Consider the following 27,820-nt stretch of genomic DNA (forward strand, 5'->3'; position numbering starts at 1 on the left):
CTGTCGCTCTGGTTTGGACGCTGCTGACGCCGCCCCACCCGCCCTCCCTCGGCTTTTGGTTTCAATGCAAGGTTCTGTAGGGTAGTTTTATTCTTATTAAAAAAAACACCCAAACCCCCCCAACAAATTAAAAAAAGAAGCAAAACAGGAGGGAGTGGAAACGAGAGCAGTCCCTGCGGAAGAGCTCTCGCCCGCAGTTTCCCGGTGAGGTGGAGGTAGAGAGGCAGAGCCCCAGCAGAGACACGCAGGGAAGAGGGCAGGAGTGGGATGGGATGGACACCTGGGCGAGCAGGGGCATCTGCAATACTCTTATATATTACCTCTTCTCAGGAAACGTAAGAAAAATAGACAATATTACATATGTCACACCATAAATAAAGTGAACAGTCACTGGAGGGGCGACTGGCAAAGCTCCCAGTGTTGGGGTGCACAGAAACCACCCAAGGGGTGCCCCGAGGTCTCAGGGTTCACAGAAACCCCCCAGAGGATGTGTCAAGACCTTGGGGTGCACAGAACCCCCTTGGAGAGATGCACCAAGGTGTTGGGGAGCAGAGAAACTCCCTCAAGGGGATGCACCAAGGTCTTGGGATGCAGAGGAACCCCTGGAGGGATGGACCAAGACCTTGGGGTTCACAAAACCCTCCCATGGGATGTACCAAGGTCTTGGAGTGCACAAAACTCATTCAAAGTGATGCAACAAGATCTTGGGGTGCACAGAAATCCCTTTGGGGATGCACTGAGACACTGGGGTGCAGAGAATCCCCTTGGGGAGATGCACCAAGACCTTTGGGTGCACAGAACTCATCCAAGGTGACACCACAAGACCTTGGGGTGGCACAGAACCCTCCCAGGAGATGCACCAAGGTCTCGGGGTGCACAGAAACCCCCAGCAGGGCTCAGTGCTGGTGGCACAGAACCAGTGATACCACCTTAGGGTGTCCCATACACAAAGCTCTGCAGTGGCCTGGCCCTGGGTGACTGGCAACACAAAGAACTCAGCCCCAAGCCCTTCCCTCCTCTTCCTCCCCTATGGAAAACACACAGGATGGGTTTTGCAAATGCGGAAAAACTACAGCTCCTCTCGATCCCAGGCCTCTGGCTCGCTCTGGCCAGCGCCACAGCCTCCTCGCCTTCTCCTCATCCTTTATTTGGCAAAAGTCTCTTATTATTATCACTATCATTATTATTATTCATTTTTTGGACCTCTGCAGAACACTATTTACATTCACATTAGCACACAGCACTGCTGCCTCTGCTCGGAGCCGCCGGACTTTCCGTATTGCACTCCCGTCCTCTGCGCTGCTCCAGCGAGACAAGGATCCCAAAACAATCGATATGGTCCTTGGCTGCCTCCTCGGGCAGGAAGGAGGCGGCGTTCCTTTGCCTTTTCCTTTTTCCCTTTTCCTCTTAACAATCCTTGTGAAACAAATCCAGCGTGGGGTGTGGGAGCAGCCTGGCAGTGAAGGGATGGGGGGTCCAGCTGTGGGTGGCCCCCGACGGCTTTGGGGAGGGAGAAAACTAAAATCTGTCTTTTAATCTCTTTTTTAATTCCTTTTTAATCCTCCTTTTTTTATTCCCATTTTTATTGTCCTTTTCCAGGGCGGCGGCGGGCAGAGGTAGAGACGTGCCAGCTCTGGCTGTGCCCACCCGGGCAGTTCTCAGCCCCATCTCCCCCTCCCACACCTTGAGGGCTGTTTATTTAAAAAACACCTTTTTTTTTTTTGCTTTATTTCAATAGAAACTCTTTAAAGCCACAGGGGCATGTCCATCCATCCTTGTGGGGAGGGGAAGGAAGCGACAACAGAACGAAACGAACTTTGGCAGTGGAGAGACGTTTGGATCTTCCTTGGTTTTGGATTTCCTTTGGAGCAGAGGTGAGTCTGGTCTGTTCTTGGCTAGCTAGCAAGGTAGTTACAGGTGAGCGTCCGTCACGCGTCGTCTGGTTTTTGGATTTTCCTTTCTGTTTTTTTTCTTTTTTTTTTCCTTTTTTACAATTTCTTACTTAAAGCCAAAGAGTCCGACGTTTTCTTTTTTATTTTCTTTATTTTTTTACAAAAAAAAGGTAAAAAGAAAAAAAAAGGAAGAGAGATGAAGAAAAGAAGGTTCTTTCCTCCTCCAAGTGAGCCCCTTGGCAGAGTCGATGTGGGATGGGATCGGGTGGTGTCTCCCACCACTGTGTGGTGAGGCTGCAGCCAAATCCCTCATCCAGAAAGCAAAAAAGGAAAAAAAAAACACAAAAACCCCCAAAAAATCCCAAACCACAATCCCCCAACCGATAGAAAACCAACCAAAAAAAGGCCAAAACAAAGACTGAAGAGAGAACAGAGACCGGTATTTGCCTTAACTCCACTTAAAGCCCAGTTTGAGGATCCGTGAGGATTATTTGTGAGAGCTAGAGAGGTCGTTTCGGAGGTCACACGAGTCAGGTAGCTGAGGAAGTTGCACCGAGTGCAGTCCGTGGCTCTTGCAGAGCGGGGCTGTCCGGGGGCTCAGCGGGACGCGCTGTCCAGCGGGGCCGGCGTGGCCGGAGTGCCGGCACGGGACGCGGCCACCGACCCCGCCTCGCTGGGGCTGCTGGCCATGGTGGGCACTCCATCGGGCTGGCCCGGGCCGGGGGGCAGCCCCACGCCTGCGGAGGGGGCGGTGGGACCCGGCAGCCCCTGCAAAGTCTGCCCACAGACGTGGTGGTGCTTCTCCCAATCCTTGTGCTGGCAGAAGGAGCCGCAGTACCGCGCCGTGTTGCAGCCGCTGCAAGTCTCGCTCGCCTTGCGCCCACAGTTCCAGCAGCTCTGCGGGGAGGGGGAACCAAACCTCAGCTCCTGGGCCTGCACACCCGACACAGACTGTGCACCCTCACCCTGGACCAGGCATTCCATCACCCCAGACCAGCCACTCCCATCCCAGACCAGGCACCCCTATCCTGGATGACGTACAATATCCTGGACTGTGCATCCCCATCCCAGATCATGCACTTGCATCCCAGCCCATGCAATTCCATCCCAGATTATGCCCTCCCATCCTGGACTATACTCATCCATCCCAGTCCATGCAATCACATCCCAGACCAGGCATCCCCATCCAGGACCATGAATCCCTATTCTGGACCATGCATTCCCATCCCACACTGTGCTGCCCTAACCTGGACCAAATCCCCCCATCCCAGACCAAAAACCATCCCAGACTATTCATCTGCATCCCAGACCATGCACCCCAGCATGGATCATGCACCCACATCCCAGACTGTGCACATCATCCAGGGCCATGCACCCCTACCATGGGTCATGCAACCTCATCCAGGACCCCATCATGGACCACACCCTTATCCCCATCCTGGCGCAAGAACTCCCCTCCCCTTCTCACCCCACAGTGTTGCCGCAGCCCCCCATTCCCACGCTCACACGCGGACGCTGCAACTCAATTGCAAGAGGGGCAAGTCCCACATGCCAGCGCTGCCACCAGTCTGTCACCCTGTCCCCTCATGCCCCACCTCGCTTGAGTCCTCCTGCTGATTGATGACGGTCAGGGCATCCTCAGACGCCTGGCGCTTGGCCTCGGCCAGGGCACGCTCCATCTTGGCACGCTCTGTCGTGATCAGCTCGTGGGCTTTCCGCTCGGCGTCCGACACGGCCTTCTGCAGCTCGGACATGGCCTGGCGCTTCACCTCGTTCACGGCTTCTTCTGGAAGGCACCAGGCAAGCGTGGTCGGGGTGTGCCTGTGCCCCAGCTCCACGCAGCCCCCTTGGCAGCAGCATCCCCTGTCCCCGCAAACCCATCCCAAACTCCTCCAGTGCTGCAGCTGCACCAACGTGGGGCACTAGGGCAGAGACCCTGACAGCTCAGCACACCGATGGGTGCTGGTGCCCACCTCACACTCACCAGCCTTCCTCCAGATCTCCTCTGGCATGTACCCGGAGAGGGGCCGCGGCGTGAATTCCCGGTGAGCATCTGCAAAGGGGATGGGGGGGTTCGTTAGGAGATGCCATCCTCCTGGAACCCCCCAGCTGGCAGTGCCGGACCCCCGGGAGAACGGCACGGGGCCCATGGCCCTGGAGGGCAATACCTAACTGGGGTGCTTCGGGGGCAGAGGAGCTGTTGTGGGGGCGTGCAGAGGGGGGGCTGCCTTTCTTCATGTCCTCGGCATCGCTGTAGCGCCGGATCCAGTGGTTGAGCTCCTCACGATCGGCCTCCTGGCACCGCCGCAGCACCGTCAGCGACCGCCGCGTCTTCTCCACCATGTCCATGATGCAGTTCAGCAGCTGGGGGGGCAATAGCAGGGTTGGGAGGGGGGGCTCTGCTGCAAGCAGCTGGGGGGCTGCAGTGCCTGGCGCTGGGTGGGGAGATTTGGGCTATGCCAGGCTGTGCCAGCGCCAGAGCGGTGGCTGCGGGGAGCAGAGAATGCTCAGGAGAAAAGCCCTGGAGGGGACACCGTGAGGATGGAGGGCAAAGTGGAGGCACACACACATGGGATGGAGAGGAGGGCACTACGTACATTGTTGAGGTGTTTCCACTCCTCCGCCCACTCGCGGTCAGTGAGCCGGTGGTCGATCACCTCCTCCTGCCGTGTCCCGTGCATGGCTGCAAGGCAAGAGCAGGGCAGGGGTCACCCCCTGCAGCATCCCTCTGCCTTCAGGGGGGTGCCAGCCCCCTGTTCACCCCTCAGTGCATGGGGAGATGCCCCGGCTCACCGGCGGGTCGCTGGCGCTCACGGAGCTCGCGGGGGTCGGGGTGCCGGTAGGCGTCGCGGTAATGGTGTGCCATGGCCATGTCCTCCAGGCGGTAGTGCTGGGGCAGGGGGGGCGCGGCAGGGGGGTGGCCCAGCCCGTTCGGGGGGTGGCTCAGCCCGTTGCTGGGGCTGTAGCGCTGCGCCGGGCTCATGGTGCACGGCCGCTTGCTGAGGTGCTCGGGGTGCAGGGGGTCTCGGTCCAAACCGTTCTCTTTGGTCCTGGGCAGAAGAGAGGAGGTTGGTCCCCACTGGGCATCTGCCACCTCAGGGGACCAACCTCCCCTTTTCAAGGATGTGTCCCTGAACAATCCCCCACAATGCCCCGGTTTGCACCTGTCTGGCGTCCTCCTCTTGCCGCTCTCGCCCACCTCCAGGAGCAGCTCAGAGGAGTCGATGGGAGAGGAGGCGTTGGCGTCCAGCAGCAGCTGCTCATGCTGGGCCAGGTACTGGGCCGGGGTCTGCTTGGCCATGCGGGCACAGTGCAGCAGCTCCCGCTGCAGCAGCGGCAGGTTGGCCTGTGAGGAGGGTGACAATCCAGTGCACAGCCCCAAAGCCCCCTGATGCAGCCTGGCTGTGCCCCCAGCCTGTTGCAGGGAACAGGTGCAGGGCAGGCAGCTGCCTTCCCTTTGGGGTCCTGCCCACCTCCCCCAGGGGACAGCCTTGGGATGCCCAGGGACCAGTTGGGCTTTTAGGGGACACACATGTAGCACCCCACAGGGTTTGGAAACATGCTGGCATGGCACAGCTTCGACAGAGTCCTCCTGCATCCTGGCAGAGGCTGCAGAGCATCATCCCCTGGATCAGGTCAGCCATCTCAGCCACCCTGGGGCCTGCACTTCTGGGAGCCCCCAGCCTGTCTCTCACGCACGTGGGGCCAGGATCAGTTGTGAACTCCCCTCCCACTCACCCGCTGTGTCCTCCTCACCACTGCAGCCCCAGGAACACGTGGAGCAGCAGGAATTAAGCAGCAGAGACCCCTTTTGCCCAGTGCTCTGGCTGCCAGCCCTGGATTTCTCCTTAGGCAGCTGATCCGCAACCAAATCCCATCTGTGGGACGCGTTAGCGCCCGAGCCGGAGCTGCAGTGAGCAGGGCTGGACCCTCCCTCTCCTCCCCTTGCCTTCCCTGGCTGCAGGGGGGAGCAATCCCACAAAAACAGCAAGTCTGGGAAGCACGCCGAGCCCGGCTGGTTGCAGTTAGGATAATGAGAAACATCTGGAACGGGTGGTGGGAACAGCTGGGAGCGGGGTGCCAGGGCAGCCGCCGTGCTCTTGGCAGCGGGACAGCGGGCTGGCTCCCAGCCCGCCTGGAGCCACAGGGCCACCAGTGCCCACCAGGACCCGGGGGTGCACCATTCTCTGCTCTCACAGATCCCCAAACCCCTGCAAACTGGGCAGGAGGGTGATGGGGCTCTGCTGTCCCCTTGACTCAGCCTGGAGCAAACTACTCTGGCAGGTCTGCAACAGATTCCTGTGGTGAGAACGGACCTCAGCTCCATGGACCTCTGCTCCAAGAGGACTGAGATGCAGAGGTGGAAAAGGGGCTGTTTTTGCACTTTTTAATTATTTCTTTGCTAATGAGGGGCAGGCAATGCTGGGCTCGAACATCTGCCGACATCACCAGTGCTGCCAGGCGTACCAGTGCTTGGTGAACCCCTCTGGAGCAGGGTGACAGTGCAGAGTCAGCACAAAATTAAAAGCCAAATAAAAAAAAAGGGGATTTTTAATGAATTTCAAATGGCAACCAGCTGGACCAACCCCTGGTTTATTGCAACCAGCCCTGGCCCTGTGTGACTCCACATGTGCAGCTGGCAGAGTGCCCAAGGGGACACGGGCAGCCCCACAGGCAGCTGCCAGCCCTGACCCCAAAGCCACCCCCAAATCCCCTGTACTGGAATGCTGCCATGAATCCCCCCATATCCAGGCTGGGGCACCCACCTTGAGGAAGGGGATGACGAAGGGTCGCAGCGGGAAGTTGGTGGCCTCTTGGAGCTTTGCGTGAAACTCCTCAATGGTGAGTGTGGAGTTCTGTGGGGACAGCCCGGGCTCAGCACCCCTGGAACAGTCCCCAACTGCCCCCCACCCCTGGGGGATGCTTGGCTGTTTCTCCCCATTCCTGCTCCTCTGCCACGCTCATGGGAAAACCGCACTCAAGGATAAAAACCATGCTGGCAATGCCAGCAGCCAGGACCCAACCCTGCACCATGCTGTGCAGAACCCAGGAGGTGCCAGGAAAACAACCTCTGTTTTTCCAGCATTTAGGTCACTCCACGCCCCTCTTTTCCTTTTAGCAGCATCTCCATCCCAAAAGGAAAACACAGGATCCCTGGAAGACGGGGGCCCCCGTGGCTGAGCCGGCGGACGTACCACGAGCCCCAGGACGAGGGTGCGCACCCGCTCCCCGATCTCGGGGGAGATGTCGTTGCCAAACTGCTGGAGGGTGGTGAGGAAACGCTTGAGCTTGGAGAGCTGCCGAGCACCACAGGCTGGTGGGAGCTGGTGGGTGGACAGGGAGGCGCTGGAGGAGGTGGCCGGCCCGTTGCTGAACCCGTTGGGGGTGGACGGAGCCCCATTGATGGTGGTCGGTGAGTGGCTGCTCCCATTCATCACTGGGGAGAGAGAGAATGGGGGGTCAGAGAGGGTGGTTTTGCCCTGGTACTGTGGGGACAAAGCTGGGAGGGAAGGACAGGAGCATCCTGCTGGGTCACATGGGGTTGGCACCCTCTGGGAGGCTTTGGGATGCTGCTGCATCCCGGACTGGTCTCCAGTGCTGTGGGGCTGAAGAGAAGGGAGGAGGGAAGGACAGAAGGAGGGAGGAAAGGGATGCAGTGCATCCACCAGCATGGTAAGAGCCTGATCCAGCTCCTCAACAATCAAGGCAGCCAAGAGAAGAGACTCCATCCTGCCCCTCTGGGAGCTGCTCAGCATTCCCAGGGAGAATCCACGAGCCATTTCCCACAGAGCCCAGCCTGGCTTGTGGCACGATGGCACCTCTGTCCCCACTGCCCAGGCAGAAAGAATAGGAGCTGCCTGGAACAGCCCATGCCAGGTGACCCAGACGGGACATTCTGGGGTGCCAACCAGCAGCATGACAGACCCACGTGAGCACAGAAACCTTTCCACAGCCAGAGAAGGTGACAACACTTGTCACCCCTTCTCCCAAGCACGGTGCCCCACGGCCCCCGGCATGCACACCCCTCTCCCCGCACACACCAGGCACCCAGGATGGCACTAACCTTGGGGTGCTGTGCTGCCCACCAGCCCTGCCTGCTCTGGGGGGCTCCCGCTCACTCTCCGGCCGGGCAGCGCCCGCCGCCCGCTAAAGAGGTGCCAAAAATAACCCAGCGGCCACAACTGCTTTTATTCCCACGACAGGTGCGTTACTAAGTTGGACACCACACATGTCCCTGGGCTGGGATGGGGTTGGGGTTCCCATCCCCGTGACCCACCAGGGCAGGGTGAGGGGCTGGCAGTGGGGAGCACCCCCTGCCCAAGCCCCCTGCGATGGCACCGTGCCCCCTGTGGGACCCTGTGCTGGCCAGGGGGGCTGTGGCTGCGCTCGGGTCTCTCATGAGAGCGGGTGTTTCATTTTACTTACAAAGACAGACCATTGACCATTTCAAGCAACCATGAAAACGGCCGCGAGGCAGAAACGTCGGAGGGCCAGCGTCTCGATCTGCAAGCAAAATAAAACACGCTATGATGAGAGAGCAGAGGGGGCAGCTCTCGGCCAGGGGTCCTGCACGAAATGCCCCTCATGGTGGGCACGGTGTGGGCATGGTGTGGGCATGTATGCCCTGGGTAAAGCCACCTGAACCTGCAAAAGACCCAGGTCCCTACATCACACTGAAGCCTCAAGGAGGGTTCAGGGGATGGATGCTCAGCTGCCTGACACAGTCCCCACATTCTGGGGACCAAATGAGGTCCCCCAAGGCCAAGAACAACCGAAATGCCGTGGTGCTCCATGCCAAGGTGTGGCAGAGAGGCTGCCTGCATGCCTGGTCGTGTGTCCTGAATACTGCTCCATGCCAATCCCCAACAGAGACCTGCCTGCACCCCTGGCCCTGTGTGCCAGACCCAGCCAGACCTGGGCTGCCACATCTGCCACAGGGCTGGGATTGAAAACCAAAACCCCTCCGAGCGCAGCCGAGCACGAGCTGATTTCTAGAGTCTGTCCAGGAGCAGTGCTGGGGGGCCACAGGTGTCAGGGGGCTGCATCTTGGGGGCTGTTTCAGGGTGTTTTCCTCCCTATTGGGGCATTTCTAAGTAAGAAGCAGCTACAAGCAAAACCCTTGCACATGCACGTGCCCGGGATACGTCCCGGCATATCCGGAGCAGCCGCTGGCAATGGCCACTGACTCTCCTGCCGGGGGACCAGCCTCATCCTCTGCCTGTCTGGATCCTGCCTGGCATGTGCATCATCCATCCATGTGCCAGGACAGTGACACCAGCACAGGGACCGATCCCTGAGGGTGTGCAGTGAGTCCTCGTGCCACTGGGGCAGCCACCACGCTGGGGCTCCCCCAGTCCAACTACAGAGACTGAGACTCCAACCTGGAGTCCCCTGAAGCCACCACGCCACAGCCTGGGCTGGGCACAGAGGTCCCTGCCACCACGGCTGGCCATGACACTGCCCCACCACCACTGGGTGCCACACAGATGGGCAAGCAGGTCCCCACATGCCTGGGAGTTGCAATGGGGCCAGCTCCAATCTGCAGGGACTCCCCCAACCCGCAGCATCCTTCAGCCACAAGATGTTCTGTGCAAGCATTTAGTGACCTCACAGCGGGACACCAGAACATCCCTGTCCCCAAACACCTTGCAGGGCACTGCTGGTCATGGGCAGCGCTACAGTGCTCCCCATAGGCACACACATGAGCCGTGGTTTGGGGAGTGCAGACCAAGGACCTTCTCCAGCACAAAGACACGTGATGCCACCCCACATCACGGCCAGCACCATGCCAGGCACTGAGGACGCTGCTGGTCCCGGGTGCAGCGTGTGACGTGGAGGTGAGAGGGGCTGGGCAGCCTCCCAGTCTGTCACCCCGTCCCCAGCCCATACTCACTGGTGCTTGGCGTGAAGGAGGGGTGGCGTGTGGCTCCCTGGGTGACGGCGGGTGGCGGCGGGGGCATGGCGGGCGGTGTGGACCTGGACTGCGTCTTCACGTCAGCCGGCGAGTCGGGCATGGTGGCGGCCACGTCTCCACGTTATCTGCAGAGAGAGGGAACGAGGTGGTAAGTGGGGTGTGTCAGGCAGGGCCATCATTCCCTGCAAACAGGGGCAGAGAGGACACTCAAGGACTTCGAGCTGGCCTGGGCATCTCTGCCCCCAGGATGGCAGAGCTCAGGCAACAGGGACAGTGCCTGGTGTCCTGTGAGCCAGCAGCACAGTGGGGATGGTGACTGACCTCTTGTGATCTGCAAAGTGGTGGGGACAGTGTCCTGTGCAGGGATGCAGGGTGGTAGGGACAGGTCAGGGCACCAGCTCTGCCCCAAGCACAGGGCACAGCCTGTGTGTGTCCCTGCAAAGCCATCACTGTCACATCACAGCACCCTCAGCCCTGTGGGTGTCCCTGCAAAGCCATCACTGTCACATCACAGCACCCTCAGCCCTGTGCGTGTCCCTGCAAAGCCATCACTGTCACATCACAGCACTCTCCACGCTTCGGGAATTCCTAGCTGACCATCCCTGGCTGCCATAATCCCAGTCAGGGATCCTGGCATCGTTGTGACCTGTGCTCAGTGGCAGCAGCGATGGCACAACCCACACACCATGACATCGACCCACTAGTGACTGTCCTCTCACAGCCCTGAGGGGCCCTGTGAGACACCAGATCCCACAATCCAGGTAATGTGGGGCTCCCTGCCATCACCCGCCAGGTTCTCCACTGGCATCGCTGCCTCCCTCCCACCTCCCTGTGCTTCCAACCCCAAATAACACCCAGCAGTGGCATCCCCGGGGGCATCATGCCAGCACTGTCCCCTCCGGCTGGCGTGGCCCCAGTGCAAGGTTTCGGCCCCGCGGTGCCGTGCCGGTTGGTGACGGGTGGCCACAAGTGCTGGCAGCTGTGGTGATCTGTCACCGCGCCCGAGGGCCGTCGGCTCCAGCCAAAGATGGAAGTGGCCGCCACGCCACCCCCCGGCCACGGGGTCCCTGCTGCGCCCTGGCACGGCTGATAAACACTAATCTAATATGCATCCTTAATCCACGGCAACTGTGGGGAGATTAATTGAACCCGGCAAGAGCACATTGTCCTGGCTAAATAAAACCAGGGCCTCATCCCGAGCAAGATGCTATCGGGGTTGTGCCGCAGCCGGCGCCTCGCATGGAGGACCAGGAGATGAGAGTGGTGGTGGTAAGAGCCAAAATCTCTGGTGGTCACTGTCATGGAGCCACAGCATCCTTCTGGATGGCTCCAGCACCACAGACACCCCTCCCCAGCCACAGCACACCTTAATCCTGCCAACAGCTGGATGTGTGTGCTCCAGTTTCCCATGCCTGGCTCCCTCTCCCTCTCCAACCACAGGAGAAACCCCAAGACAATGCAGCATTCCTCCTGCTAGAACATCAGTTTCTTTACAGGGCCTGCCAGAATAAATGGTCTGTTTGGAAAAACACCTTTTGCTTTCCTTTTCATGGCAATGCCCTTCTCTAGATAAAGCTTCTCCAACCTTCCAGGCTTCCTCTGTCAGTCAGTGGCACAGGTTCCAGCCCGGATGGCAGGGGATGGATGAGCTGTGAGTGTGCACAGAGTGTGACCCTGACTGGGTGGCTGCATCTGCACAGCTGCAGCACCTTGATCCCACACAGTCCTTGCCTGCATCGCTGTTCCTGTCACATCCCTGGCAGCATCCCTGCCTGCATCTCCATCCATGCCTATATCTCATCCCTGCCTGCATTCCCACCCTGCCTGCGTTCCCACCCTGCCCCTCATCCCCTTGCCTGCCCTGATTCCATACACACGCCCACATTGAGGGCAAAACATGGATACACTCATTCTGGCACCAATACAGCTTTTCCACAGCCTCCCATCAAGAGGAAAGTTTCCATGAAGCTCAGCAAGCACTCAGGGCAACGGGGCCTGGTTCTGCTTTTTCTTGTGTTTTCCTTTCTTTTCTCTAAGTTATAAATTTTCCCTGAGTTGTCTGCAACCCAAACAGGGCTGCACAGACACAGGAATGGTCCCGAATCCAATGGGTCAAAGAGCCTGGAATGCTCACAGGACCCAACCACGGCCATGCCATCAACCCAGGTCCTTTGCAGGATGGGATGAGCTCCATGTGAGCAAGGAAGTTTTGGGGGGCAAAATGCAGATTCCCATCATCACCTCCAAACAGCAATTCCCCAACACGACTCAAACTCCGCTGGAATTTTTTTTCCCTCTATTTTTTTCTCTCTTTGGGGTAATTTGTCCCAGGCACTCGGGGCCGTGTCTGTTTTCCTCCATCTGGTTTCCATTAGGTCTGTGCAGCCCAGATGAATAAGTAATAATATAAAAATAAAAGGATTAGTATTTTCTCCTCGGCTGGCGGGAGCGGGTGTTCCCACCCTGCCTCCCGGGGCCAGCGGATGCCGGACCCCCACACACCCCTGGGTGACCCCGAGCCCCCCATTTGTCCCACTGCAGGGTGTAACCCCCACACTAGCCCAGGCAGGGTCCCTGCTGGGTGACACTGTCACACAGCTGGTGGGCACCAACACACAGCCAAGCATTCCAGAGGGCACAACACATGGCATCCTGCAGCCTAGAGCCTGAGGGACAGGAGCAGTGCCTGAGGGATGGGACTGGCAGCCATCCCAGTCTGGCATCTGCTATTTCCCACAGCCCCAGGGAGCCCATCCCACCACAGGTCATGTCCCAGCCCGGAGTTTTGTCCTTCCCAGCCCAGAGTTCTGTCGTTCCCAGGCAGAACATGGGATGTGCCAACCCAGGGTGAGCCCACTGACTGTGGAGCACCCAGGCTGGTTGCTCTGCTCTCCACTCCCCAGGGATGGAGCAGCCAGGGAACTGCCCTGGATGTGGCCATTGGAAATCTCTGTCTCTTTGCAGCCCTCCCAGACCAGGCGAAGCTTCCCGGGTGAGGAAGGGGTTAAAGGGAATTCAGCGCCCAGCATCCTTCATGCTCTCCAAATGGCCACAAATGAAATCCAGATGCTGGAGGCGACATCTCCCCAAGCCAGGCTGCCTCTGAAACAAAGGCAGGGAAGCATTCCTGCTCCTCAGCTGCCGCAGCCACCGGAGCCAAGAACAACTCCCCGAGAGGACAGCAGGGACCGAGCTGTCCCAGCTGGAGCAGGTTAGACAGCGGGTAGTGCTGGGGCCAGGCAGCAGCACCGGCCACGTGCAGAGCTGGTGCGAGCTCAGGGCATCCCCTCTCCCTCCTGATCCCCTCCTTGGGGCCGTGGTGACAACGCAGGCAGGTGACAACAGCCACCTTGGAGGTGGCTCGTCTCCAGTTGCACATGGAGGGGGAGAGAGCAGGAGAGTGGCTGTGGGATGCTGTCAGAGGGTAGCTTGGTTTGGATAGATATAGGGGAGAAATCCTTCCCTGTGAGGGGGATGAGGGCCTGGCTGCCCCATCCCTGAAGTGTCCAAGGCCAGGTTGGATGGGGCTTGGAGCAACCTGGGCTGGTGGAAGGTGTCCCTGCCCATGGCAGAGGGTGGAACGAAATGAGCTTTAAGATCCCTTCCAACCCAAACCATTCCATGATCCTATAATGATGCTGGATGGTTGCTGCCCACCCATCACCACAGAGTCCCACATGCTCATTTTCGGGAGGGCTGGCAGGGAGTGATCCACGCCCCAGCACCCACCAGTACAAATGAAATCTTTTAAAAGTAAATCCAATTAATTAACTCTGCACAACTTGTAAATGAACACAGATCCAACCAGCTCTGGGTGGCCATCCTCGCCTTTCCCACGGGCATCCTGGGACATGTCCCATGCCACTGGTCCACCCAGTTCCAGGGTAAAGCAGGTTTCCCCATGCTCAGATACACCCCAGTTTGCTTTGCTTTCTGAGCAGCCACCAGCCACGCTGCCTGCACCTGCATCCCAGGAATGTCAGTGCTGCCCGGGGAGGCACCACAGGCAACACTCTCCCTTGGCTCCAGGACATCAACTCCCAACAGGAGCTATGATTTCTGGTCCCCTTTCACCTCCTGGCAGTGACAGCTCCACATGGGACATCAGCACCCACAGCCAGGCTCCCCACACAGCCCAAGCCCAAAAATCCTGTTTCTCAAGCCAAAACCAGCCACGCAGGGACCCAAACCAGCTGGCTCAGTGCCACCGAGGCAGTGCCAGCAGCTCTCGCTCTCCCTGAGCTGGCGTGGCCGGGGGGGGGATGGGATGGGTTTGATTTTCCTCGAAACAACAACAAAAAAGCCAAAAAGAAAAGCGCCCTCTCTGTTTTACAAGCCGTCATTTGCTATTGTTTATGTAAACAGGTAAATTGTTTCGTATCTCAATTAAAAACATCTGCCACATAAATGAATACCAATTAACTCATCCTGTTTTTAATTACTCTGTTAATTACACACAGGCAGCAAAAAGGATGGCAGGGGAATAAGGAAAGCATGCTTACACCCCCCTTCCCACCTTGCTCTTGGCAAGGATCCGAAATGTGCCCAGATAATGATGGATTAAGGTGGCTGGTGAAAACTGTGGCTCGTGGCCAGCTCTGGCGTGGCAGCTCCTCCTGGTGCTGCCAGGGCACCTGACGGGGGATTTCCCAGGACCTTCCTGAGAGGCTTGGAAACCCCAGCCCTCCCCCCATGCCAGGACATGCACAGCCCAGCTGGCATTCCCAGTGCCAGTCCCCAAACATGTCTCATAGGAGAGAAATTTTGGGATGCTGGAGCACACCAGGAGGGCAGGCAGATGGAGGAGGCTTAATGTGGGCAACATCCTCATGGATCAATGACATCCTTGAGGTGCCCATGCTGCCCCAGGAGCCCTCCAGGTACGGAGGGGTGACCTCTTGGCGTGGGCACGGCAGCACAGGGTGGGTGCCATCCCTGCCCAGCGACCCCGGGCGACGCGGGCCCCCCCGGCTGTGGGAAGCTTTCCAAGCGAGCAGATGGGGCAGGGGAGCGGCGGCAGGAGGAGGAGAGCAGAAAAGGCTATTTTCTCACGCTACATATTTTACAAGTCGAACATTTTGTGCATTTCAGCCTTGCCTGGAAAAGCATCTCGGGCTGAGCCCGGGACTCGACGGCGGAGCCTGTGAGTCAACAGCGGCTGGCGGCGACGTGGCTGCTGGCGTGGAGATGGGATGGCAACGGGGTCCCCCCATGCACAGGGTCAGTCTGGGGGGTCCCCCTGTCCTGCTGGTGCTGGAGGAGCAGAGGATGGCCAACAACACCCAGCTGGGGCACAACATCTGCTACAAACACTGCTGCAGTGTTGTGCCCGCTGCCATTATTGGATTCGTCCCACCAGCAGCTCTCAGGGCGGCACAGGGAGGTGGGCACAGACACACCCTGCTGCTCTCCAGCTGCCTTACACTCCTGGAAATTAAATATACTTGCTAAACACCAGGAGTAAACAGAGTGCCGTGGCCAGCCCGGCACACCTGGAGACATGTGGGTGGCACAGGGACTGACCCCACCAGAGCTGCCCACACGCAGGTAACACCCATGTCTGGGCTGCAAACCACCCCAACTGCACCATCCACCCATCCACCAACACACTGCCAAAGGGGCACCCCAGAATCCACCTGGTGCCCCCATTGCAGCACCAGGTGCTCTTTGAGGACAGGGAGAGGTTTTGGCTAAAACTCCATAATCTGGGATGTTTGCAGGGATGCTCATGCCCAAAGGTGGCCCTGGCAGCTGTAGCGGGGACAAGTGGCACATGCAGGGGACTCAAGGCATGCGGGGGGCAGAGAGTGGCTGGAGAAGGGAATCATCTCCCTCCATGCAGCAGTGCTGGTGGGGAGCTCCCTGCAGCGTGGGAACGCCGAGACGCCGCCGGCTCCCCGGGGACCCCGCGCCGGATCCGGCCCCACGGGCGCCAGGATGGTATCAGCTCCGGGGGGGTGCCGGATCCAGCCATGCACTCCCACAGCCTCCAGGCTGCTGCCTCACCGACTCTTTGTCTATTTTTGAAGCACAGGCTCCATTTCAAGGCGATTTCGCCCATGTGAGATTGAATCAAAGAACACAGGAAAAAATATTAATGAGAATTTTGCAAAATAAACAGGAAATCCCTTGGATGTTTTCTGGAAACATTGGTCAGCATCTTCTGAAGGAAAGCTGTGGGCTTGTCAAGGTGGAGTTCCCCCTGGGGAGGGACGGCAGAAAACAGCTTCAGGAAATCTAAAAATAACCCCAAACTGGTCAAAGGCACTAAGGCCAGCAGTGCCAGGCAGGGTGGTGTCCTCCGTCACCAGCCTGTTCTTGCCCGTGGTTGGCAAGGATTTGTCCCAGCTTGACAACTCCCTGTTGTCCCCATCCTGCTGGGCAGGTAAATCCATCTCCCATGTGAGATCCAGCTTGGGCAGCACAGATCAGGGCTGCAGCATCCAACCTGCAGCATCCAACTGCATCCCCTCAACCCCAACAGCAACATTTAAGCCCATCTTAACCCATGGGTTGCCCCCAGTGCCTCCCAGCACCTGGACAGCCCCATTTGCAGCATCAGGCCCTGATCTGCCCCAACCTTGTGCTCACTGAGGCTATGCTGGTCTGGCTGGGGGCAGAAGTAGCATCAGGGCTGGTGGGTGCCCCCAAGAGGGACCCAGTTCCTGTCCCTGTGCCAGCATTCCCTGGCAGCCCTGCACTTCCTGGCAGCCCTGCACTCCCTGGCTGACTCACTGGCAATCAACTGACCCCCACTTAGAGACATAATGTATACGGGGTCCCTCTCCTCCCCAGGAGTCCCACAGCAGCCCAGGCCCTTTCCCCAGGTGGCTGCAGGTCAGGGAACATCACAGAGCTGGGGGCAGAGCCGAACTGCCTCCAGACTGTGCCAGGGATTTAAGACAGCAGAGCAGAGACCCCATTTCCACGGCAAAGCTGGACCCCTGCCTGGGGTTTCCCACACATGCAAACATCCATGGCTCAGAGCAGAAAGCTGGGAAGGGACACAGGGAACGTCAGCAAAGACCTTCCAGCCACAAATTCCCCCTGCAGGACCTGCCAGAGCCCTCCCCGGCACAATGTGCACCGGAGTATTTTTCTATCCTGCACCTTGGAAGTTGCCAATGTCAGAGGCAAATCCTGCACCCACAGGAGGCCTCACCACTGCCCAAATCAGGCACCCAGTGCCATGGGAGAACAGCCTCTCCCCCATCACAGCATGGCTTGTCCTCCCTACAAGCACCCACACTTTTCAAACGTAACACACCCAACATCTGGCTGTCACTGGGTAGACCCTTACCTGCTGGCACGGGAAGCAGCCAGCAGGAATGACCCCCTTGGCACAGCCAAGTTCACCTCTGCTCGCCTCCCCAGCCACGGAATTTCTCCCTGTGAGGAGACACTCAGTGCAGGGACTTGCCTCACACACCTCTCCGGATCCAAGAGCCCACCCCAGGTGGCAGCTCAGCCCGTGGGGCTCCTCACCCGAGGACCGTGGCTGTCAGCATCCTCCCCTGCTGCTGCTCCACGTTTGCCGTGGGATTTCGGGATGGCTCTCCCGGCTCTCCATGCCCTGTACCATAGCAGAGCTCACCCCGCCGCGGTGCCGAGCAGATGGATGTTTGCAGAGTGTCTTCAAGTCGCTCGACAAAGGAGCAGGGAATTAATATTCCTTTTAATTAAAGGCAAAAAATCTCTTTGTTCCTGAACAGAGAGAAAACAACAGAGGGAAGAGCTCAAAAGCTCTTCCTAAGCTGGAGACGAGACCATCGCTTGGATTCAAAGACACTGTCAACGCGCACGTGACCTCCAATTAAAAAAGCAAAATGAAACCCAGCAGCGGCTCCTCTCCGACAGCAAAGGAAAGTTGCAAAGTTTTTCTTGGCTAATAGAGGGAAGAAAAAGAATTCCAAGAAAAGGTGTGTTTAACTAGAGAAAGGCTCTGCAGTATCCGAAGGCACCATCCAGCGGCGAGGGAATGACGGGGAGAGCTGGTTGTGCTCCTGCTCAGCGTCACGGAGGAGCCCCGGAGGAGCGAGGGGCCAGCCCCGCTCCATCGCTACGCCGGCGGCGTTCCCGTGGCAAAGCCAGGCTCCCGGAGCAGGCTGCCCATCTTAACGTGATTCCAAAGGGAAAGCAAGAGCCGAGCGGTGATGAACGGCAGCGCTGGAGGCTCCCGAGCCAGCCTTCCTTCTCAAATCCAAATCCAAAACAAAAACATCCCCGGCACACGCGAGGACACTGTGTGTGTCCCCACCACGGACCGGTGTCCCCACCACGGACCCGTGTCCTCCTCGCACGTAAACACAGAACGACGCTGCCGCAGCTGGAACTTCTCAAACCAGCCCTGGGATTCCTCCCGCAAACTCTCCCGAGTGGGTCAGCTCCTCCTCGCCACCAAACGCGGCTCCATCTCTAAATCCACTGCGGGCGGAGAAGGATCCGGAGCTGGCGGGTTGGCCGGCGAGGAGGGATGCGAGGGATGACAACGAGTTTTCCCGCCGGGTATTAGTCGGGAGTGACGACCAGGAGGGGTTTGCGGGGGGGGGGTGGGTACAAACTCGCGTGGGTCCCCGGGCATGCCGGGCCGCCCCGGCGCTCGGGAAGCGACTGCCAGAGATGGGAAGGGGAGCGCAGGGAGAGCCCCGGGAGCGCAGGGGAGAGGGGTCCGCACCCTCCGCCCCCGCGGGAGCGCGCCGAGTGGGAGAGGGGCCCACGGGGGCGGCAGACACGGGTAGGTTCCCGTTCTGCCTCCGCCGCTCCGTTGCCCGATTGCCCTGGTTGTGTCCCCGCTCGCCCGGCTCCGCTCCACCACCGCGGAGCTTCCCCGAGCACCGGCAGCGTCTCCGATACCAGGAGACTCTCTCGGGCATCCGGAACCTCTTACTGCCCTGTACAGCGGCAGCTTCCCCGACACCGGGAGCCTCTTACTGCCCTGTACAGCGGCAGCTTCCCCGACACCGGGAGCCTCTTACTGCCCCTGCACAGCGGCAGCTTCCCCGACACCGCGAGCATCTCGAACTCCTGCATAACAGAAGCATCCCCCGGGCACCGGGAGTCTCCGCGACTCCTGCACACGGAGAGCATCACCCGAACACCGGGAGCATTCCCAGCTCCTCCTCCCCAAGAGCCTTCCAGGGCACCGGGAGCCTCCGATTTCCCTGTGCACCGGGAGCATCCCCCGACCACGGGTAACATCCCCAGCGCCTCTTCCCCGATAGCCCCCGCAGGCACCGGGAGCCTCCCCGTCCCCGTTCCCGTCGGCGGACGGCACTTACCGGCCTGAGGTGTGGCGGAGGGGTGAGGTAAGCCCCGAGGCAGGGGCCGGCAGGAGCGGGCAGCGCCGGCAGCGGCCCCGGGCGGCGGCGGCCCCGGCCCCGCTTAAGGCCGGGGCTGGCGGAGCGCGGCCCCGCGGCGGCGGCTGCTCCCGGCACCTGCCCGCCGCCGCTCGCCGCGCCCGGGGCCGCCGGAGGCCGCCAGCTCCGGCGGTCGGGGCGCTTCCCCTCCCCCCGGAGGGGGGGCACCGGAGAAGCGGGGGAGGCGGAGGAGCCGGGAAATCCGCGGGGCCGCTTCACCCCCTGCGCGCTGCCCGGCGGCGCATCCTCCCGGCGCCGCGTCGCGGCCGTGGGGTGCCCGCGGCCGCGCTCCCAGCCCGGCCGGGCCCCCGCCGCGCCGCCGCTGCCGCCGCTGCCGCCGCCGCCGCCCGCCCGGCCCGGAGTGAGCGGGGCCCGCCCGCGACGCTGCCTTAGACGGCGCCGCGCCGCGCCCGCCAGGGGGCGCCACACCGCCGCCGCCGCCGCCGGAGCGGGACCCCCGGGACGGGGAGGGGGTACCGGGACGGGAGGGACGGGGATACCGGGACGGGAGAGACGGGGAGGGGGCACCGGGACGGGAGAGACGGGGAGGGGGCACCGGGACAGGAGGGACGGGGATACCGGGACGGGATGGACGGGGAGGGTCACCGGGAGGAGATGGACGGGGATACCGGGATGGGATGGACGGGGAGGGGGGTTCCGAGGGCATATGGACTGGGATACTGGGATGTGAGGGACGGGGAGGGAACAGCCCCATGGGATGGACAGGTATACCGGGATGGGATGGACGCAGAGAGAACACTGCCATGGGTTGGATGGGGATACAAGGATGGGATGCACAGCTTGGGGGACACCGGGATAGGATGTACAGGGACACCAGAATGTGATGGACGTGGAGGGAGGACCAAGGTGGAGTGGAAGGGGACACAGAATGGGATGGACAGGAACGCTGGAATGTGATGGATAGGGATACTGGGATGGGATAGACAGGGACACGGGGCTGGGCAGCATCAGGGGGCTGTGGGGGGACACCAAGGGAGTCTGCACAGTACTGAGGGTCTGCACAACACCAGGGGGCTGCATGGAATCACAGAGCTGTATGACACCAGGGGTCTGCATGAGGACATGGGGCTGCCCAGAGCTTGGGGGGTGCATGGGGCCTGGTGACAGCACGGGGACTGGAGAGCCATGCAGGGGGTGTGTGGGGCTTGGGGACTTCAGGGTGTTGGGGTTTACAAAAGCTTTGGAGTTCACAAGTGTTTGGGAGTGCTGAAGACTGAGGGTTTCAAAGCTGGCAGCTGAGGGGCTGCATGGGGGAGCAACATATGTTTTGGAGTGCTGCAAGGGGCTGGAAATTGTTTCAAGGAAGGTGAAGGGACTGCAAGGGGATAGGCCAGGACTTGTCTGGGGCCGTGGGAACAGTCAAGTGCTTGGGGGGCTGCAGGGGGCTGGGCTGGAGCTGTGGTTGCTCAGCTTCCCTCTCCAGAGGCCCAAGGGCTGGGGTTGCAGTTGGAGCAACCACACGTGCAGCCACAAGCCCCACAGGCACAGCCCTCAACATCCCACATGCCCATCCAGCCTGGCCTTGGTGTGCCTCCCACCCTACTTGACCTCAGCAGGGCTCCAAAGGGCAGCTGCATGGTGGGAATGCCAGTGGGACCCTCCCACAGTGGTGCAGGGCAACGGTGCACACATCTGGCTGCCTGGCATGTCCTTCCCACACGCCCCACGTGGAGCATTAAAATTTTCCCTTCCCTCCACAATTCCTACTAGGATGTTGTAGCTTGCCCATGCACTGGGAACACCACCAGCCCCACAAATTTCCCTGTGAATTTCCTGCAAATTTCCCTGCCAGCCACAGCCCTGCCTCAGTGTGTAACTCCTGTGCTTGGCAGCTGCTTCCCCCTGTGACTGCCGAGCCTCTGCCGCCCCTGTGCCTGTTGGATTACTCATCCTCACCCGCTTCCCAGGGACTGGGGCCACGGCAGCTCTGCCAGGTGGTGAATCCCCTGGGCAGGGCTGCTGCACAACCACTGCCGGGGTGTCGGGTGGCACAAAGAGCTGCGTGGCCACTGTACAGCCAGGGCATAGCACAGACACTGTGTGGGCACTGCGGGGGCACTGCATGGCCCTGGCATGGCCACTGCACAGCTACTGCCTGGCCTCTCTGTGACCATTGCGTGGCCAGTAAATGGTCACTGTGTGGCCACTGAGTGAGCATTGCATGGCCAGTAAATTACCATCGTATGGCCTCTGTGTGACCACCACGTGGCCACAAAATGACCACTGCATGGTCACTGCACAGCCAAGTTCCCCCCACATCACCCCACAGATAGGGTTGCAGAAGGAGGTGCTTCAGAACCCCAGTCCAACCCCTCCACCCCAGTCTCAGCCATTCCAACCTCCAGCTCCAGCCTTTCATCTCTCATTCCTAGAAGGATGCCCATGGGGCCTGGGGTTCTCTAAGCTCCTGCTGCCCTCTTTCCCCAGGAGCCTCATGCAGGTGAGTGTCGTGGCCCCACTGGCACATCCCCACCAGCACAGGCCCAGGAACACTGGAGGAAATTCTGCTCCCACACAGCTGCACACTCGCCTCACCACACCCCTGGCTTTGCATGGGTGGCACTGGCTGGCACATGCAAATACCAGCACCACATGTGCATGGGGACACGTGCATTTGGACACGTGCTGCCTGGTGCAGACCCCACCACTGCACGGGTTGAGGCGTTGCAGACCCCCAGCAAGCCTGAGAGTGGTCCTGAGGCAGAGCCCCAGAGTTCTGGGATACCAGCACAGGCCTCCTCCAGGATCTGGCCACTCACTGGGAGAGCAGTGCCCATGACAGTGCCACTCTCAGCCGAGCCACCTGTGTCACACACTCAAGTGCAAACCATTGAATACATCACAAAACCCTCCTGTGAATGCCCAGTTGGTGTCGTGCCACAAACCCAGTGGTGGCCAAACCCACCTGCCAACAGCCTGCCATGGGCACATCACAGGGACCTGCTGGGAAAACCACCACCCCTCCACCTCCTGGTTAACTCGGGGTGTAGCTGCAGGATGCCATCAAACATCCGCTGCCCTGGCACCACTTGCCCCAGGAGCCCACAAGCTGCCCACGCACCGGCAGGATGGGCAGGTGGCACCGTAAGCCCCAGGGGACAGCAGGGGTGGGACAGAGCCACTGCAGCCCCCCGGCAGCGTTTGGGTGGCAGGGGCTGCTGCGTTCCCATTCCATGCACGCAGCCTGTAATTTTGGTCTATTGAAGTCATAATTCACGACTGTGAAAATAAACATTTGTGTTCGCTCGCTTTATTCAGCGCCTTTCGGCTGAATGTTAATAATTCCCTGCCAGCGGGTTTGCACGTGGCCTGGGGCACTGGGACAAAGCCTGAGCACCCCTGGCCATGGCCATGGTCACCTCCTGCCACGCCTCGGGGGGGATCCCACCCTCCCTCCCTCATACCCTGTCTCTGAGATCACCGAATCCTGATGGAGAGAAGGGGAGAGAAATGCCACTTGGTGTTAATCAAGGGATAACAAGGGAGATAACTGTAATTTTTAGGTGATATTTGGAGTCCAGCACCTACTCAGAACCTTCCCTGTCCTTTCCTGTCCCTCGATAGGTTTCCTTATGCTGTTTTGTGGGTGCTCCCACTACATCAAAGACAACTCATCGCCCACACTGTGCCATCACCATGCAGGAGGACTCCTGGGCCACGTCCCTTCCCCCGCGGCTGTCGCCAGGGCTGTCCCCAGGGCTGTCCCCAGGTCTCTCCCTGCTGGGTGTAGGGGGCTGGTGCTTCCTCTCGGCATTTGCATCTTCCCAGCCTTTATCTTTCTCCCGGTCTCTGTATTGCTGCAATTACAGACACTTTAAAACACAATGATCTGGCTGTTAGCGTGATGGATGACAGAACCTTTCTGTCTGGTTTAAATCATTGCCGAGAGTGAGCAAACTTCCCCGGGTTAACCCCTTCGTGCCCCAAACCCACTCCCTGCCCAGCCCGGGCCGGGAGCTGCCAAGTGCTCCGTGGTCACACATCCGCCGCGGGCCTGGATCCCATGGGTGGGAACGGAGAGAGGTCTGGCATCTCTAGGGGGAAACATCCCCCCATCCCTCAGCTCCTTGGAGTCAGTGCCGGTGGAAAAGCATCCCTCCATTCCCAAGCTCCCTGAGGTCAGCGCTGGTGGGAAAACATCCCCCCATTGCCCAGCTTCCCAGTACATGGGAGGCAGGAGATGGGACCAGCCCAGCACCGACAGAGCCGGTGGCTCCGCTCGGCTGCGGTGGGAAATTAACGGCTGGCCAGGAGATAAGCGCCTGCCAGAGCCCGATAGCTGCTGGATCCACCCCAACGCGGAGCCTGGCAATCCTTGCCCCTGCAAATCTGGAGCCTGGGCAGGATGGGGCCCCACCGCGTTCCCACCCCGCGGAGAGGGTGGAAACTCCTGTCGTGACTCGGCGTGTCTGTCACGCTGGTGCTTGATTGATGGCACAGCGAGCAACCGCCCGGTGCAGGGATTAACCACACACGTTGTGGTGATCCATGATCCCTTTGTTTTGAGGAGCTGGCATCTTCCACTGCCGTGTATCCTGCCCGGTGCCCATCACTCCCTGCCCACCCCACGGGTGTCCCAGTCCCGTGGGAGGGTGTCACTGTCACCCATCACTTCTGCTCACAGTGCTGGGTGACGTCTTCCATCCCTGCTGGGTGTGTGCAGAAGGGGCTGCATGGAGTGTTTGGGGAGTGCCAAGGGCCTGCCCCAGGGAAAGGGGCACCCCAAGGCACAGCCTGGGAGAGAAGGGGAACCCTGAGGGCTTGGCTTAGTGCATGCCAGGAGATAAGGTGCTCGCTGAGGGCAGATGAGGGCAACTGGCAACAAAACCTCGCAGGAAGTGGTCACCACCATGCGCCATCCGGGCCCAGTATCTGCCCCTGCACATGACCCCTGCCCGCTATCGGGGCTGTGCACGTGGGTGGGGGTCAGCCCTGTGGGTGCTGGGCTCATGCTGTCACCGAAACATCCCCAAACCTGTGCCCCACTCACATCTTTGCAGCCACCACAGTGTTGATGTCCCTTTGCACACCTTGTGGGTGCCCAGCCATCAGTCCTGCCCCACCACTCTAGCTGAGCCTCCCACCTGCCTTCCACTGGCAGTGCACTGTCCCCTTTCTCCTGGTTCTCCCAAAGCTCTCCCTCAGCCCTGTTGCTTCCCGGCGTGCTGGTATGAGCTGATTGCTATTCTGGTTGCATCCCCTCTTTGCAAGCCTCAGGCTTTTTAAAAAAGCCCACAGTGTTGGTTTATCACACCTTCCCCCTCGCCACGCTGGTGACTCATCCCCTGTCCCTCTCCACAGCACCGTGCTGGGGGTCCTGCCTCCACCTGAGGCACCCACAGCCCCTCTGCTATGCCATGCCGAGGGTCCTGCCTCTGCCTGCTCTCACAGGAGGATGTCTGGAGGCGAAGGCACTGAGCCGTGCCGGCGCTCAGCCCTGGCGTGCCACAGGTTTCCTGTGTCACCCCCAGTGAGTCTGTCTGTCCGTCTGGGTTTCTCAGTGTCTATCCTCTCCCTCACAGGGAGCAGAACATCCCTGGGTGCCTCTCTGAGCCCACACCAGAGGAGGCCTTGGCAGTGCTGCCTGTCTGGCAGAGCTTGGGGACAATGTGTGTCCGGGTGCTCACGAGCAGCCACAGCGATGCAAATCCCTGTGTTACTGTGGGGTCCCCAATTTCCATTGGAACCAATTTGCTTGGAGCATCCCTGCAGGGTCAGGGAGCTGCTGGGCTGGGAAGGGTTGGTGTGGCCATGGATGGTCCCATCCCCCTGGCTGTGAGTACAGATGTGGTGGCTTGAATCTCAATGCCTAAATCCACCCTGGAGTGAGCACCAGCAGCCAGACTACAGCCCCTGGTGCTCTTCCCTTGGCATTTTGCTTGCAGCAGGAGCACCGATGCTGGATTTTCCTGCACGTTAATTCATCAGGGAATGCAGCAGGGAGATAAGGGGCTGGTGGGGAGCCAGTGGCCGAGGAAGAGGCTCGCCCGCTGCCGGCTATCGCCCGCCCCAGCTGCATCCGCCCCGGGACATCTGCTCGGCAGGAAGTGCCGTGCACCGGCCTTTCCAAGGAAAGGGGCTTCGTTTGTGCCTGGCTTCCCTCTGTGACCACACCTGCGGGTCCCAGACCTGGGTCACCCACCCTGCAGCCACCCCAGCCCCTCGCTTCCTCAGACAAGGACTGGAAGGAGAAGTCTCATCAGTTGTGGCCGCTGGGAAGCAGATCCAGTGGCTTTGTGGATTTCTTATGACTTCCATATAAAAGAGAAAAAAATGCATCTTCCATTAAAAGAAAAAAAAAAAGTAAAAATCCTGTTTTCCTTGCTGACAGATTCGTTCCTGCTTTGTGGCATTCAAAGGGAAACCAGCCCCTACTGCTTATCATCCTGCTCACCCTGTTCCGCTGGCTCTGAAAAATCACCAGCTTGGCTTAAACAATGGCAGGCTTTGGGAAACAGCATCGCTCCCCTGGATGCTTTAAGGTTTGGGGGCTGCAGGGGCAAAGCTTCCAGCTTTTCTTTGCCATGGAGAGTCTGAGAAGTGTTTCAATTGGAAAGCAGAGATGGCCACGTGCTGCCCTGTCTCGGGGAGTTGGGGTGTATGGAGATGTTGTTGGCATCCCCATGGAAGCAGCAACAATGGTGAATTCTGCCAGCCTCACCCCTGGCCAGCGGGAATTCTGTGGGAGATGCTGAGCAAAATTCCCTGAGCTGCCCTGGGGTTCACAGTAGGTTCACATTCCCCTTCTCCCCTCTGAACCTTGGGGACCAGCAGCTTGCCAGCCCTCCCCATCCCACAGACTGCAACTGCCTGCACAGGGCTCTTTAATAACCATGGGAATTTAATTAGCTGGCATTGCACTTCCCACACCTTGCATCCCTGCAAAAATCAATGGGAGCTAACAGGCGTGCATGCAGCCTGCCTTCCCCCTGGAACGATGGACACCCAAGCCCTGGGGCTGCTTTCAGAATCCCACCAAGGCCAAAATGCCCCAGTGTGGGGCTCTGGCCATGTGGAGGTCAGTGCCAATCTCTGCCATGCCAGGCCATGCCACGGGGAGCCACGGCCTTGCTCCGGGTGAGGTCTGGGATTTGTTACAAGGTCCAGATGCACCACAGCAGCAGGGGACATTGTGGCTGTCTCTGGCCACCTGCATCGTTTCCAAGTTCCCAGGCTAAAAGCAGGGCTTGTTATCAAGAGCAAAAATGTGCCACCTCTGTTGTATTTCATTTCCCTTTCTCCACCTCTTCCCTGCCCGCTGTGCCTCAGAGATAACAGCTCTGCACCGAAGCCGGAGCGCGGGGCCAGCAACGGCCTCGCCAGCCCTATCGCTGCCTCACCGGCCGCAAGGAAATCAGGAAGTTTGCAGAGATATTCAGCCAACAAAACAAACACTCCTCCTGCCAAGAGCCTAACGGGCAGCCTGGCGAGCCCGCAGCAATCTGCACGGCTCCCTGGCTGCAGCCTTCCGGACCACGGTGCCCGCCGAGCCTTGTCCCGGCGCCTTATCGGCGGCTGCCCCGTGCCTGGGATGTGCCCAACCTTGCTGCAGGTTTGGGGACAGGGAGCCCAGGGCAGCTCCCACCCACAGGGAACCAGCACAACTCGTGTTGTACCCACGGTGTGCCCCAAACGCTGCCCTTGTGCCTGTCCTCACCATGTCACCAACCTACGGGTGGGTGCCAGGAGTGGGCAGGGGGCTGTGGCTGGAGCGTGGTGCTGGTGGGGATCGGGATGTGTGAGGGGAAGCGAGGCAGAGGGCCAGCATTGTTCATGCTGGTGACTCAGATGGCTCTGCTTTCCTGTCCGCTCCAGGCATAGCCCAACAGAGCTCTCTGGGTCCCCCAGAGCTGCCTAAGCCCCTTGGCATCAGTGCCCTGGGGATGCTCCAGCCCAGGAAAGTGGGATGTTCCATCCCTGTGGAGTGTCTGCAATGCAAATGATCAGCAGCACCTGGAGAACCTGTAGGGTCAGATGTGAACTGCTGACCCCAGAATGAGCAAAACCACCCAGTAAACAGAGGACTGAAATGCTGTAAATAAAACACTCTCGGGGCTGATCACTTGTAATGGAAAGGTTAGCTGTGGAATGGGTCCCAGTGCCAATAAGCCATGGGGCTGGCCATGCCCTGCTCCCCATTCCCACTGGCTGGTCCACGTGGGTATGCACTGAAGGGCACCAGCCATGTGCCACCCTCAGGGAGCACCTGCCTGCCCAAGGCTGCATTTGGTACTGGGGTGAGTCACCAGTGCCCCAGTGTGGCACATGGCACTGCCACCTTCCTCCCACCGCTGTCTCTCTTACCTTGGTCAGTCCGTGTGCCCTGGCCCAGGAGGGGTGGCTGTCCGGTCTGGGGGTCCCAAGGGGTTGGGTGTCAGCACCCCAGCACCGTGAGCTCCACAGGGGCTGGTGCAGCCGGGCTGGTCCCACGTGTCAGTGCAGGAGCCGTGCCGAGGATGGGGATGCTGAGCACTGTCGGGGTGTGGGGTGTCCTGCCCACTCGGTGCCCACCCGGCCACCAGGGCCGTTCATGTGACAGCCAGGGCCGTGGTGGCAGCAGAGCCGTGTCCCATGGCGAGGGGAAGGTGAACAGCTGCCGGGCAGTGATAATGCGGCGGGTGGGGGTGGCCGGGCAG

The 27,820-nt window shown here is 59.8% G+C and overlaps 1 protein-coding gene across 4 annotated transcripts; it reads right to left on the reverse strand.

The window, feature by feature from the left end:
- Positions 1–53: 53 nt before the first annotated feature.
- CBFA2T3 (CBFA2/RUNX1 partner transcriptional co-repressor 3) lies at positions 54–27,820 on the reverse strand. Of its 4 annotated transcripts, none has more exons than XM_071567535.1 (12): positions 27,489–27,820; positions 9,787–9,932; positions 8,319–8,396; positions 7,088–7,329; positions 6,659–6,748; positions 5,057–5,238; positions 4,686–4,942; positions 4,490–4,575; positions 4,061–4,256; positions 3,877–3,945; positions 3,488–3,678; positions 54–2,789 (listed from the first exon to the last, which is right to left on the reverse strand). In XM_071567535.1, exons 2-12 carry the CDS (start codon positions 9,905–9,907, stop codon positions 2,490–2,492), a joined length of 1,812 nt encoding a protein of 603 aa, XP_071423636.1. In that variant the 5' UTR covers positions 9,908–9,932; positions 27,489–27,820; the 3' UTR covers positions 54–2,489. The 4 variants fall into 4 exon arrangements, with proteins under 4 accessions (XP_071423636.1, XP_071423635.1, XP_071423637.1 ...); XM_071567534.1 differs by lacking the exon at positions 27,489–27,820 and adding an exon at positions 19,086–19,532; XM_071567536.1 differs by lacking the exon at positions 27,489–27,820 and adding an exon at positions 17,293–17,944.

This window comes from Pithys albifrons, chromosome 12 (assembly GCF_047495875.1).
Source record: "Pithys albifrons albifrons isolate INPA30051 chromosome 12, PitAlb_v1, whole genome shotgun sequence".
Lineage (NCBI taxonomy): Eukaryota > Metazoa > Chordata > Aves > Passeriformes > Thamnophilidae > Pithys > Pithys albifrons.